At 35.4% G+C, this 14,522-nt stretch overlaps 1 protein-coding gene across 6 annotated transcripts in view; it reads right to left on the reverse strand.

Annotated features, from left to right (window-relative positions):
* The window catches only part of MBNL3 (muscleblind like splicing regulator 3), a gene marked incomplete at its 5' end in the record, with an annotated part of 59,820 nt that overhangs the window by 18,321 nt on the left and 26,977 nt on the right, over positions 1-14,522 (reverse strand). For 4 of the 6 annotated variants that reach the window (XM_081115229.1, XM_081115232.1, XM_081115230.1 and 1 more), the window contains one exon: positions 5,935-6,099. In XM_081115229.1, the coding sequence (XP_080971355.1) occupies positions 5,935-6,099 (165 nt within the window). Of the gene's footprint in view, positions 1-5,934; positions 6,100-13,539; positions 13,667-14,522 lie in introns of those variants that run through there. The other 2 variants (XM_081115233.1, XM_081115231.1) reach the window with 2 other exon arrangements.

Here is a 14,522-nt window from a genome sequence, read left to right on the forward strand (position 1 = left end):
AATTGTCTTTTGATATTGATGTGAAATGCTAGATCAAAAAATATGAGAAGCACAGGGTATTTTATACACTCATATATATGTGTGTGGATGTGCATGGATGAACACATACACACATATGTATATATGCATTTTTACATTGGAGTGGATAAATCATAAGTACACAAATGTATTCAGTGAAGAGTTCTGAGAAAAACAACTTAATGATACTATAGACTAAAATATGTAACTTCTTAACACAAAACTTGTGGTTCTAGGGAAGTAGTGAATTGTTAATATTACTGGTATTCACAGAATGGTTGAAGAGAGGAGATTAGGTAAAGAAGGGTTTAAAATATTCAGTAGATCCTTACAGGATATTAAGGCAAATTAGGAATGTTTGGGGGACCCGTTTAACTTTAATATTGGTATCATGTGCAGTGGCAACCACAGGATTCATGCTAGGTCTCCTGATGGAGATCTGAACAAGGAGATGGCTTTGATAAGAAAACAATATCATCCTCTATAGGTGAAATTGTGAAACATTGGTTTTGATTATTGTTAGTGTTGTTTTTTTGTTTATCTTCCATCAAGAAAAAAGCTTTACACAGAGGTTTCCCAGCTTCCTACCTTCATCTCACTGGTGATCAACAGCAAGCACTTTTGAGGTAGCTGACTATAGACTGTGACCAAGAACAGGAAAGCTAACAGGTTCACGTGGTTTCATGAGCACCAGACTCTAACCAACTGAGCTAATCAGCCCCAGAGGAAAAGGACACACAATGCACTGAGAAGAGATTACGTTTAATATATCCCATGAGAAAATATGAAGGAGGATAAGGGGAGAATTTTGAGATTTATCACTACCAAAGAAACTGGGCTCTATAAAAGATATGTACAAATTCCCTCTGTTTGTCTGCAAAATTGTAGCATTTTTGTTTAATTTTTGGGAAAAGGATTTCTCATTATGAATTAACAGACGTGGCAGAAGGCAGCAAACCTACTACCGGTGTCATTTATTTTGTTTTACTATAAAAGGAGCTTGAAGCAGTGTATATAGCTTTCGGAAAGAACCTGAATAACTACTCTACTTTGGGCCAGTAATTGCAATCAGGAGTGAATCTAGGATGTGTAGGGCCTGAAGTTTTTCAGTAGAGTTGGGGAGGGGAGGTTTGTACAGAAATATATTTTGCAAATTTTACAAACCCACTGTAAACATATTGTTTGGGCTCCTCCAAGGGCCTTGAAAGTGAGGGCTCCTGAGCCTTCACTAACCTCAAGTTAAGTATAACCCTGGAAATGTTTTGTTGAACAAATAAATAATGTTAGGCTTCAGTTGCTATCTGGAAATAAAATCTTCTCTAATATTTTAGAAAATGTAGTGAAATCCAGATGAAATTTGAGCTCATAGTATGGTTTTACTCCATCCACTCCTGTGATGTGATTTGGTCAACTTGTCATTATGGAACTTCACATGATAATGGCAGTCATAATTATATTAAGAACACATTAGCCTTACAATCTACTGACTTGGACATTTTACAAAACTCACTTTACAAGACATTCAATGTCACCACATCCATATGAAACAGGTACTTGTCATTTTGCAAGTGGGTAAACTGAGAAATCCACTGAAGAACCGCCATTAAAATGCACAAGACTAGTAATCTGGAATATGGACATAGTTTCCTTTTCCTCGAAATTTACAAAATACCTTGGCTACCTTTTTCATGATAATTTTTTTATTTATTGTAAATTTATCTTTATTGTTGAAAGAATTACAGATGTCACCTTTCTTCCTAATTGTCATGATAATTTTTAATGAAAAGGGCCATTACTATAGGGAGAGAGTATAAAGAATTCAGTCAATAAAATTAGTTTATGTGAACTAGAAAAAATGTACTCTGATGCTAATATGCAAAATGTATAATGTGCCTTGATGAGTGAAAAATATTATCCTTTTGTCAGAAACTACTAAATTATTTAACCATTAAATTCAAAAATTATAAAATAAATAAATATTTTGCAATTTTCTTTCAACTTAATTAAAACTGTTTTAGTCCAAAGTTTCATATACTGATACATACGTTATAGCTCCCATTTTAAAAAGAAGGAAAACATTAAAAATATTAGGGTCTAACAATAATGATATTACTTATTAATTAGTATATCTCCCTTCTTCCTATCTATTAGAACTTCCTATCTTTCCCCTTTGGGTTCTGAAGTGTCACATAACCTTCCTTTCTTACTATATTAACGTCATATAAACATATAAGCTTGTTTATGATACATGTACTTAATAAATAGAATTATAAAAAACATTTTAAAAGGTGGGGAGGATCCCAGCAGACATCAGATGATTCTATCTGCAATGAAGGAAAAACTTGGAATGAAACCCATGCTTATAACCTCTGTGGTTTGGGACACCATAACCTGGCCACAGGAATGCAAGCCATGAAAAGCATAAAGCAGAGCAGATTTGGCACACCTTGATGGTGAGCCAAATGTGCCAAGGCAATAATCTCTGTATAAATCATCAGGTGAATTCACTCGACTGAGCCAAGTTTACCTATGTGTAAGGAACTGCCTCCATGTGAATCAACACATTCAGAGAGAAACTAAAGAAATTTTCTAGATATGGACAGGTCTAGAGTATGTGAAATGTCTAAATCAGAAATATTTTAACAGCCTTATAACACCGTGTGCACTTTATGCTTATATATATATATTGCATCCAGCAGAGAGACTTCTTTCTCCCTGTAATGAAAATTCCTAGTTGTGAAATTAAAATTTTAAACCATTAGCTTTGTTTGAGAGTAATCCAGTGTGTCTACTTTTCCTAAAATTCTTGTACGGTGCTCAAGTTTGCCTCCCTAATGATGCCGTGAGTTCTTAAACTTATAATTTTTTGCTGTGAACATCAGAAATTCTCTTAAACAACATTGAAAAATATTAAGGGGTCACGCGGTTTCTCTCACTTGTTCAACTTCCTCTTTAGGGCTAACAAATGCTTTCAGAGGTGAAAATTTATACTAGCAAATGTAAATTCAGGCCTGTTAAATACAGTGAAAAAACTTGCCTGCTACAGCAAGCATTCCATCCCAATTGACTAGGTGTGGCTTTTATTCATTGTTCAGTCACACTGAACAGAATCTGTTCTCTATCTACCATCCCATTTAGGCTGACATTCCCTTTATCTGAGGGCTTCTGATAAGCAAACCATACTCAGTTTTCCAAAGTAGATGTGCTCTTCTGGTATCTTAGAAACAGATCAAAGTATATTTTGTGGAAAAACCTGAAGTTCAAGCCAGTGATATCATGTAGGTCTTAATATACAACCATACAAACATCAGGATTGAAAATTTAAACAAAACGTGACTATTTTAGAGAAAATAATCACATTATGATAGGTGTTAAAAGGGATCAAGGATTGTTTGGGGAGAGTTAGGTACCAGAGAAATTAATTAAAATCTTGTTACTGTTATAGTTATATCAAAATCCATAATAAAGAACATTTCTTTTGAATCACAATGGTAAATGTCATTTAAAATTGTCACTAGCTCAATTACAACATGCCTAAAAAGCAGCTTTCTAGACCTCAAAAGAGGATCATATTAACCATTGTGGAGTTAATTTTTTTAACATGTAATAACTGCAAAAATTAACCTTTTATCAGTTTATGACATCACAACAGCTATTTTTAAATACATAATCCACAAGTTAGAAAAACAATTTCCAGTTGTTCCCTGGGGTCTTATAAGTAATGACCTACCTCTTGTGATATGCTATAAAATAAAATTGTATTCCTGTGAGTCATATTAGTCATGTTCTACAGCCTGAAATCTAAAATTACCCTCACTGAAGAAATAAGGCAAATGTATTCTATTATAGAAAGCAAGAAGAATAAAATTAGAAGGCACAAGAGGCCAGAAAACTCAATGTATCTCTTAGTCTCTAAAAAAAGCCATCCCTTATTCCCCAGTGTGAGCCATCATGATCGATAATGCATAAAGGATTGAGACTGGGAATGGAGAAACTCTACTAGAATTTGAATAGAAAATGAATAGTCCGCCTTCTGTCTCTATCCCTATTTTAGCCTAGGCCTTGCTCTGATTCCCTGAAACAAGCGTTTGATTGCTGCCCTGATGCTGTCTCTTGACTTGTGAAAATATATACACTCCAACTCTATAGAAAAGGCTGGGCTCACGTGTGTGATAAAATCTGGCTCCTATTCTTTGTTCGTCTGAAATTGGGACATCCCACGAGAGGCTGAGAGTAGTAAGGATGGGTGAAAAAACTCCCTTGGCTTATTCCCCATCTACTCACATTTTCTGGACTCACCAAGCACATTCAGTCTTCTGTGGCTTTGTTTATCCTGTCTCAGTATCTAGTAGATTTTCTCTTCCCTACCACTTTAGAAGTAGGAAAAAATGTAAATATTTCAGTGTGTGAAAGCCTAGTTTGAAGGAGTTCAACCATGTAAAGTAATCCTGAAGGCCAAAGAGGAGCTCCGAGGAACTCACTGGTGACTTTCTGGGAACTAATTTATAACATAATTAATCAGCAATGAATTCCAAGGCAAATATATATATATATATATATATATATATATATATATATATATATATATATAGCAAACTGATATAACATGAAATCTATGTATTTTTACTTAAATTTGTCTAGATGTTCTGGGAAATGAGAATCATAGTGCAAAATTTTAGTGACTCATCAATGCCCCTGCCACCTGTTTTGTGCATTGTCTATAAATATGGAGTACTTAAGGGTTGTCCTATCTACACATATCTCCTTTAATTCTGAGAATCAACTTTATAATGGAATAGTCAATCCGCTCTCTGCACCCACATTTTCATTGTATTTAAATACTATATACATCTTTCAGCATTCATCAGCACTGATGAAATAGGTAACAGGATAACATAAACCTTTCAAGTTAGTATCTTGTTAATGGTTTAAAACAAGTAGGCCGGCTAGAATTAGAATGAGACGTCACTGAACTAAATTTGAGACCTGGTAAATTCAGTAGAAAAGGGAGTTTTCAATTCCCCCTGAAAGATCAAACTGCAACTTTATATTTTAAGGTAGCAAAACAAGATGAATTATCAATAGGAAAAATTTGCTTTTAAAGGATCTAAGCTCACTGATCCACAAAAATAGTAGATACTGGTCTAGAATGACACCATAATCTTATTAATTTCTGCAAAGGAAAACTCTGTGGTTAGGTCAAATTAAATCCACCATCAAATACTTGACCAGTATTCCTCAAGACTGACAAGGTCATGGGAAACAGGGAAAGACTGAGAAACGGTCACAGACCAGAGGAGAGAGGGGGACAGATTCAAATCAATGCACTGTGGTACCCTGGATTGGACACTGGAACAGAAAGAATGATGAGGTCTGAATGAAGTCTGGAGTTTAGTTAACAGTAATGTGTAAACGTCAGTTTCTTAGTTTTGACAAAAATACCATGAGAAAATATTAACAGTGGGAGGAACTGGGTAAGAGATCATTTGGGAACCTTTTGCACTATCTTTGCGACTTTTCTTTAAATTTAAAATTATTTTAAAATAAAAAGTCTATTAAAAAGTAACAATAAAACCATCAAAAACTGTTTGAATTTAATATCGTAGAATTCACAGTTTTACATCATGTAATAATAAGCAAACCTCCTCCTCATCTTAAAATGCCCGTTCCTTTATTGATATTTTTCTATAAACTGAATTCATTTTTAAATACAGCCCAGATTTTAAACCGAACACACCTGATTGCTCCCTTCACATGCAGGGCAGCTTTGTGGTGTCAATTAATATATTAGCTTGTGTCCTAAATCCTTCTGTAACTAACGTCCCAAAGGCCCTGCAAGGTTATTCCAATGTAGATATATATTCTTTAAAAAAAAAAGTACACATACGCAATTTTAAAAACCATGCTGTGACTTACAAGTGATGGCATTTGAGCATTTTGGAGCATAAACTGCATCTGCTGGGCAAACATGGCTGCGGCGGTCTTTTGTTGAATCAGATTGTTCCGTCCATTAATTTCCAGCTGCGTTTTTAAGTGTGGAGGAGGGTGAAGGTACTTGCAATTCTCTCTAGCACATCGACCCTAAAAATGAAGGATTAGAGTAATTTTCATTAATTTTTCTAAAAATCTGATATAAAAGTGTATCAAACAATGAGAAAATCAAGGGAAAAATGTTAAATTGTCTCTCAATTGAGGGGTGGAGAAAGAATATATATAAATATATGACATATGCATAAATATATTTTCTAAATTTTAGATCCATTATTCTGGACATTTTAGGGTCTAAAGTTCTTTTCCCTGAACCCGTACAATGTGAGAAAAAATCTTGAAATCCACTGACATTCTTTTAATCATAGAATAAATCCCTATGCCTGGTAGCCATGTTGTTCTTTAGGTTCCAGAGACAACGGTTCTAGATCACTTGGATAATTGAGACCAAATTTTATTTTGGAGCCACAGCTATATGAATGTTTTATTGATGGCTTAAGCACTTCCAAACAGAATAATATGTCAGTCCTGTGGAACCAAGCATCTTTAGTGTTGCCTAAATGTTGACCCGGCTACTATATATGGTATTTACTACGTGGTAACAAAACTGGACAGATATTGCATTGTCAAATATGACCTGTTGTGGTTAACTCATGAGCATTATATAAAGCAGCTAATGATTCTCTCATTTAGATTACTGGGTTCACCAGAATTTGTTTAAGGCAAGCAAAACTGTAAGCAATTTTCACCCCCACAAATGCTAGAGATGGGTGAATAAAAAAAGGCAGCTTTTTTGTTTTGATCCAGGAGAAAATAATTTAGTTCAGTGATGGCGAACATATGACATGCGTGTCAGAGATGACATGTGAACTCATTTTTTTGGTTGATTTTTCTTTGTTAAATGGCATTTAAATATATAAAATAAATATCAAAAATATGTCTTTGTTTTACTATGGTTGCAAATATCAAAAAATTTCTATATGTGACATGGCACCAGAGTTAAGTTAGGGTTTTTCAAAATGCTGACACACCGAGCTCAAAAGGTTCGCCATCACTGAGTTAGTTCATCAAGTGTTTTGAACACATGCCGTGAATTTTCCTTATTTATGATTTCTAAATGGTTCTCACAATCACTTCTCCATATTTAGTTATCTTGTTACTAAAGCCTTCCTATAATTCTGCTGAGAATCAAGTTGTCTCCTTCAAAACTTTATAGAGCTACATATGATGCAAAACCAAATGTTCTGCAGCTGTGCTTTTAAATATCAGGTCACTGGGATGAGTTGGCTCTATTATTTTACCTTCTCTGGCAAGAAGCTGAGTACAACTTAAAATGTGGCTTGAGAAATTAGAGGTTCAATTATTGTTTTCTGTCAGGGTTGCCCTTTTGTTTCTCCCATTGATCAATTTATTTTCAATCAAATTAAATGATTTATAAAATCAAATAATATCTTAGTTTCAATGTACCTTTACATTTCTCTGCAAATCGTGGAAAAGGAAAATTTATTAGTAGTTAAGAGTTGAGAATGGTATTAACCCAATCTTCCCAAATTCATAAAAGTAGCCTAAGAATAGCTGTATAATTTTAGCACATATTATGGCTGTAATTAATTTTTATACGCACTAAATATCACAATAATGAAGATTCTCCCTCATTAATATGCCTTGTAACAGATACCATGAGCCTCTGTCTTACACTTCCCACAACCTGCACCAAACCAGAGTTAGTCACAGGATTTTAGTCCCTAGATTCTCCAGTCTCAACCCAGCATAACTGAGATTATCTGGCTCAGAATTAACAGCCTTGGGGAGCAGTGGTACTTGTGTCTTCCACAGCCAAGCATGTTAGTTTATACTTCAGCATTTCTCCTCTGCTTCTCACACCCTAACATTAAAGATTTCCCCAAAGTTCGGTCCTAAATCATTTGCTCTCCTCTCTACTCTCTTTTCCCTTGGGGAATGAAATTCTTGTGAAATTTCATATATCACAGTAATTGCTCAGATCTTAAATCTCTATCTCTCTGACTCCTCTTCTGAATTTCAGTCCTTTTTCTTACTAGTTGCAGTGGTATTCGGAAAGCCTGCCCCCTAACCAGATCTAAATAACTTATTCCTGGCCTTTCTTCCCATTAGACTATCTTCTCTTTCCCTGCATACTCACATTTAGGACCCTTACTTAAATCCTCATACTTTCGGACAGTTACATAACAAGCCATGAAAAAAGAAATTAGGCACTTGCCAAGCAGGATTGCCTTAGAATTGTAAACCCACCCTGGTAGCTTTCCCAGACAAGTGGCAAGCACAACCATAGACATTTACAAAGAACACAATTTGTCCCCCCCCCCCCAAAAAAAAGCTGTATAATGAGGACTGTCTCATATTTTCAGAAATTCCAAACAAGCGATCTTTTTTTTTAAAAAAAGGGAAAGAAATAATTAGGAGTTTGACTTTTGTTACAATTTAGAGTTTTAACATCATTTACATTGAATACAGTCAGAGACGGGATAGGAAGGAAAGGAGGGAGAAAACAGGGGGTATTTGGCACATGTCCTACCAATCTTCAGATAAAGAGTTACTACCTGCATTTGTGTTTTTATATAATTTTCCTTTACATATCATAACTTTTCTTAAGCTTTTTTCCTGGGAAACTAATGACATTTTTTTCACAAAGCAAAACTGTATATAGAAATAGAAAAAGAATTATTCTTTAAACATTACATCAAGTTGGGTTTTAAAACTGAACTATGGAATATAAGGCAGCATGATATTTAAAAAAAAAACTTACTTATGAAATTTTACTTGATTTATAAACTATTCTCTTTTTAATGACAGAATCCATAATTTAACTTTATAAAATGCAGATGCAGAGCAATAGTACCTTATCAGAAACTGTTGCTTATGTTAAAGAAAGCTTATAAAGAACAAAAGTATCTGCATTTTCTACCCAAACAGTAAATGAGAAGACCAAATAATTTTATATGAATGTTATCTGTGAGACACAATATTTCAAAAAGAAAACCAAGGTCCTTCAGTTTTTTTTTTTTTAAAAAAAAAACAACTTTAGAACTCAGGATAATAAATCTCCTCTGTATAGTATTCAGTCTTCAAAAGGCCAGACTTAATTATACACCAAAAAATTTTAATTGGAGTTTGGAGGGAGGGAGGGCAAACTTTTTTGACATTGGCTAACATGTGCTTTAGTCCTTGTAGGGAATTAAGCTTTTTGGTAAGCGTGAATGAATGGGGTGGGGTAAAGGCAGGGAAAGAACTGCCCAGCACAATATATAATCACCTACTGTTTTTGTCCTTTGGGAAATAAATGCCTATGAACAAAAAGGTTCCAATGTTGCCCCAGCCAGTTTGGCTCAGTGGATAGAGTGTTGGCCTGCAGACTGAAGAGTCCCAAGTTTGACTCCAGTCAAGGGCATGTGCCTCGGTTGTGTACTTCGATGCAAGCTGATCCCCAGCCCTGGTTGGGGGCACATGTGCGGGAGGCAACCAATTGATGTGTTTCTTTCAAGAGATGTTTCTCTCTCTGTCTCTCCCCCTCCCTTCCACTCTCTCTAAAAATCAATGGAAAAATATCCTTGGGTGAGAATTATTTTTTAAAGAAAGATTCTAATGTTGTCCTTAGGCCAGCTAAGCATTTTGGATGGACCACAAGATACCCTCTCACATTGGGTCTATAACAGCCCAGAATGATCCTTGGTCTGAAAATAAATCACACCTCAGGTTTCCCAAGCCAAATCAATAGTGTCCCATGTCCTCTAGAAGGCCAAGAAGTTCAGAATTGCCATGTGCTCAGTTCAAAATATTAGACCATGTTATAAAGGATTACACATTTTTTATCTATGACAGTCACCATCCACTGGCAGAGCTGACTATATACTAAAAACAGCAGCAAAGAACTGTCAAGCCATGAAGATCTTTTTCTTCTTCCCCTACATATACACACATAATTTTTAAAAGTATTGAAAATATTAGAGTGTAAACATTTATGCTAGCCTCAGTTTCATTTTTTTCCACTTCATTCGGCCTTAAAAACAAACCATTGTCATCTAGACTATGTAACTGAGTTAAGAAAATAACAAAGTGATTAAATAGGAAAGTGATTCTCTGCTGAAATAAGTATTACTACACCTATTAATCTCCCAGCTTCCTTCTCTTATCTACTCTTTTTGAAAATGCATCCAGAAAGCAGCAGGGGGAGAAAATTGCCAATGAAATTTCCAAAATATGTCTGCATCAAAAAAGTTGATGACAAAGGAAAAGTTGAAAAGCATTTATAAAACTTCCAAAATTCAATCTATTTCCCTTTCTTATCTTTAAGCTTTTCACAAATGCAGTCAAAGCCTTTGACTGAGAGAAAAAATGTAGCACTGTAGAGATTCAAATCCCCCCTAAGTCTTGGGAACTAGGAGATTCTGTCAGATATAAGGTTTTCCATATACTTGGTGGTAGAAAAATCCTGAGAAATGTACTTTTTATGTTCCTGACAGAAAGTTCTATCAGAATAAGAAGAGGGCCTTATGAAGCTGAAAATGAAACTTTGTCAATTAATTTCTTAATAGAAACAGCTGTTTGCAAAAATGACTTGCTTTTTCAAATACATTTGGAATTATAGGGGGAAGTCCTCTCAAATATAGTAACTTGATTACATTTTCAGAGATATCTTACTGCTCTGCGAGACTACCAAGAGTTAAGGGTTAAATGTTAAATAAAGGCAACAAACAGATGATTTGTTCTATGAAAAAAAGTTATCCCATTTAAATGATCATCTATTAAAAGAAAGAATCTTATTGCTTTTATATTAACCCACTGAAAACTACTTATATGCATAGACATGGCCTCTTAGAGGAAGCCAAATTTGTAATTTTGAAATTACAAATCATACATACTAGGTTGCTGGGTTCTTACAACCATCACAGACCTGTTAAAGGCTAAGGACAATCAGAAAGAACTAAAAGTGAGTCACATCAACATAAACTATCAGCCAGATGTCAGCGTGAGAATGGCAAATTCCCCACTTTCTTCTTTTTAGAGTTCTGTCTTTATAAAAATAAATATAATCGGTATTATTTTCTCCTCCAATATTTTACCATCTATGAATATTGATATATATGCACAAAGAGCATTTTTAAAATCTTACATACAAGTTTTAATTTAAATTTGAGATGCAGACAAGAATTTTTTAAGTCTATAACAAACCATTTCCTGTATATATTGAAGGCAAAATTAATGAGGCTAAACGTAGACCCCATAGAGAGGGCGAGCCAAGTACACACTCCCTCCACTGTAGTCAGCACTGATATACATATACAGGGCAATGACTTTGGAGCAAACCAGAAACCAAGTTTGAATATGTAAGAAGCTGGGAGAAGGGCAGAATAATTTTCTTGCCTATCTGTCTCAAGAAAGCTTTCAAATTGTGACCTCCAAAAGATGAAGGGAGTAATAGGCTCAACAATCACACCATTGTTCTGAAATAGCCCACTAAGATAACATGTTTACCAGAATTGCAACCTTTAGGGCTGAAACAGATTTTACAGAACATCTTGTGCACCTTTATCTTACGGAGGAAGAGATGAGGTAGCTTGTCTTAATTAACAAGCAGCACAGTAAGGACAGAAGCCAAGTTTTCAGATTCTCACTACCCAATATGGATTTTCTGTTCAAATGACTCTTCCTCTGTAAAAGTTTTCCTGAGCCCATCTCCCCACCCCCATTGCTATTTATCTCTCCCTCTTTTGTGACTCCAGCTGCACCTTGTACTCAGTTTTATGGTTGTACTTATCACTGTGTACACTGTGATAAATTGTTTGCATGCCTATCTCCCCATTAGACTTTGAGCTTATCTAAAGGCAGGACTATATCTTCCTCATCTTTGAATCTCCAGGAATGTTTCTGTGCCTGGTTAATAGTGACCACTCCATAAAAGTTTGCTGATTGAATGAATAAACTTTGTAAAAATAATCTTACAAGGCCTTACACTAAGTCTGCCTTAGAAGCCTAATTCTTTCTCTTACTATTTCCTTTAATCAGTTCTTTTATCTTGCTCCAAGAGGAGAATCATAGCCAACACGCAACCAAGGTTGTTCCTGGTTCTCTGTTCCAAATGAACCGTTATCCTATGCAGCCCCAGAAAATAACTAATTTATATCTTTTTTGCAATGAATATATACTCAGAGATGTATGTGACCATATGGCTGAAAAATTCTGGTAATTCAGTATAACTGAACCAGAAATGTCAAGAATCCACAAAGTATACAGACACCAACTCTGGTCTAATTGCAGGGGTCTGTGGTTACAGGAACCCCCAGGAAACAGGACCCCACAAAGCTGAATAAAGGAACCTACAAAAGATTCATAGTTTAAGAGCATCTGGGCCTGCCTAGGGGGAGCACTGAAAGTCCAGGGTTGGTTTAGAATAAACTGCCTTCTCAAACTGCTCCACTTCCACCCCACATTTCTCTGAACAAGTTGCAAGTCAAATTCCCATAAGCTATTGGACAAAGGTGGAATACCTGGTTTGGGGATAATCACATAGGTGGGGCCTCCTTGTGTATCTCTATTGCATATACTGACTTCTTAAAAGAAATATGTCCCCCTGTACTTCAAGACACATATCCAGCTGCATTCACATCAAACATTTATTTTCAAATAATCATGACCTTAAAATTTTCACTGAAATTTTTGAAGGGCAAATAAATAAATATCATAGTTGCTGTTCACAGTGAAACCAAGCCTGCCTCACCAATACCCCATATATGCTTCCGGCCCCCTCCCCAATTTCCCCTAATTTAATAAAACACCTTCAATCACTTTAGAAAAATATTAACTGAATATCTGTTCAATAATAAGCTCCCCAAGAATGCATCATCTGTTTCCAAATAGCCAGCCAGAATCAAATTAAAACCCAGAGACAATTGAATTACACTTGTATTAAGTTACCAAAAGTCAGAAAGCATTTCTGATGCTAAATATTCATGGAAGTTGTCTTTAAAGTAGTTGATGGCAGCAAACATAAAATGTCATTAAAATATAGCAAAAAAAGGAAAGAAAAATCATGACACTCAATGTGTTACTCTAAGAAATAAAATACACATAAAATCATGCAACTTCAAAATTCACTTACCACATAGAATTTGTTATGAAATAACATAAAAGGTTATCTTGACCAAGAGTCAGTCAAATCTCCTGCCCATAGGGTTCCCTCACTTCTCTTTTCTGCACACCCCATCCAGTCACCTACCACAGCGATTTAGAACAAGGGCAAAGAGGACACCAGCTACTTGCACCCTTTCTTCCCAGCTAGGGCTTCTGATTAGAATCCTATCTAGGGTTGCCAAATTTATCAAATGAAAATACAGGACTCCTGACCAAATTAGAATTTCAGATAAACAAATAACTTTTTAGTATAAGTATGCTTAATACAATATATTATCTATCAACCCTCTCCCTATTTTTTCTTCTACCCTGGTGAGTTGAGCTAAATAGAGTCAAATTCTCCAAAACTCAGTTTACCCCCTTTACCTTAAAGTTGTAAGCAGCCCTCTCCATGGAACCAGTCTGGGTTCTACTTGGCCTTCAGTTGCCCAGAGCAAACCAGAAGGCACTCTCAGTCCCAGCTTACCTGACCAGCTACAAGGAATTTAAGGAAGTAGACTGTTGGGGAAAGCAGTTTTTTATTCCATGGCTCCTCCCACAGAAAGCTTCACAGGGCTCCCTCCCAATCCTGTCAGCCACTCAGCTTTCCCACCCAGAGTGGTGCAAGTGTATATTCAAATGACTTTGATGCTTGCCCAGAGCTCCTCCTTTAGGTTAGGATAAGACAGGCATGGTGAGTGACCACCACGCCTAACTACTGACTCTAAATTTATACAAAAGTTTTGAATATATGAATTATTCCAGGAAAAGTAGGCTTTTATGTTTTTAAGGTTTTTACATATGTGTCTGGGGGTGAGGAGGGCAGGTTAACATTTTTTTTTCTTCAGCTCTGTCTGTGGAATACTCAAATTCAAGCAACAGTCATCTATTGAAGCCCAGGAAAATGACTGCTTAAGCATTATGTTTCTCTATGCACACATAAGATCTATGCAGATACTTATTCAAAACATGTAAAAATTACAATGAATAGCCATTATGTGCATATTTTTTCCAGTCAACCCTTGATTGTGCATATTAAAAGACAGAGAGAAGCAGGGGGGCATGGTTAATTCTAATGAGCGAAATAATATATTCAGGAAAAATGGCAATCTATAATAGCTCCACATTACAGAATATACATATCACAAAAGTGGCAATTTTGGACATTTCAGAATCAGTTTCTAGTCATAATCCTGAAATTATTTTTTATTTATTAAGAATGCAAACTCCTCTTTTGGAATTATTAAAGATTCAGAATTAGTTCTATCAGAAAGAATGAAATGGTACTTAACTGAGGAAGTTTATATGATAGTAGACAATAGGTCACAGAAATATTAAATAGTAAAGCTGGAAAGGCTCTTAGAGATCAT

Source organism: Myotis nattereri, assembly GCF_964212035.1.
Source record: "Myotis nattereri genome assembly, chromosome: X".
In the NCBI taxonomy this organism is placed as follows: Eukaryota; Metazoa; Chordata; class Mammalia; order Chiroptera; family Vespertilionidae; genus Myotis; species Myotis nattereri.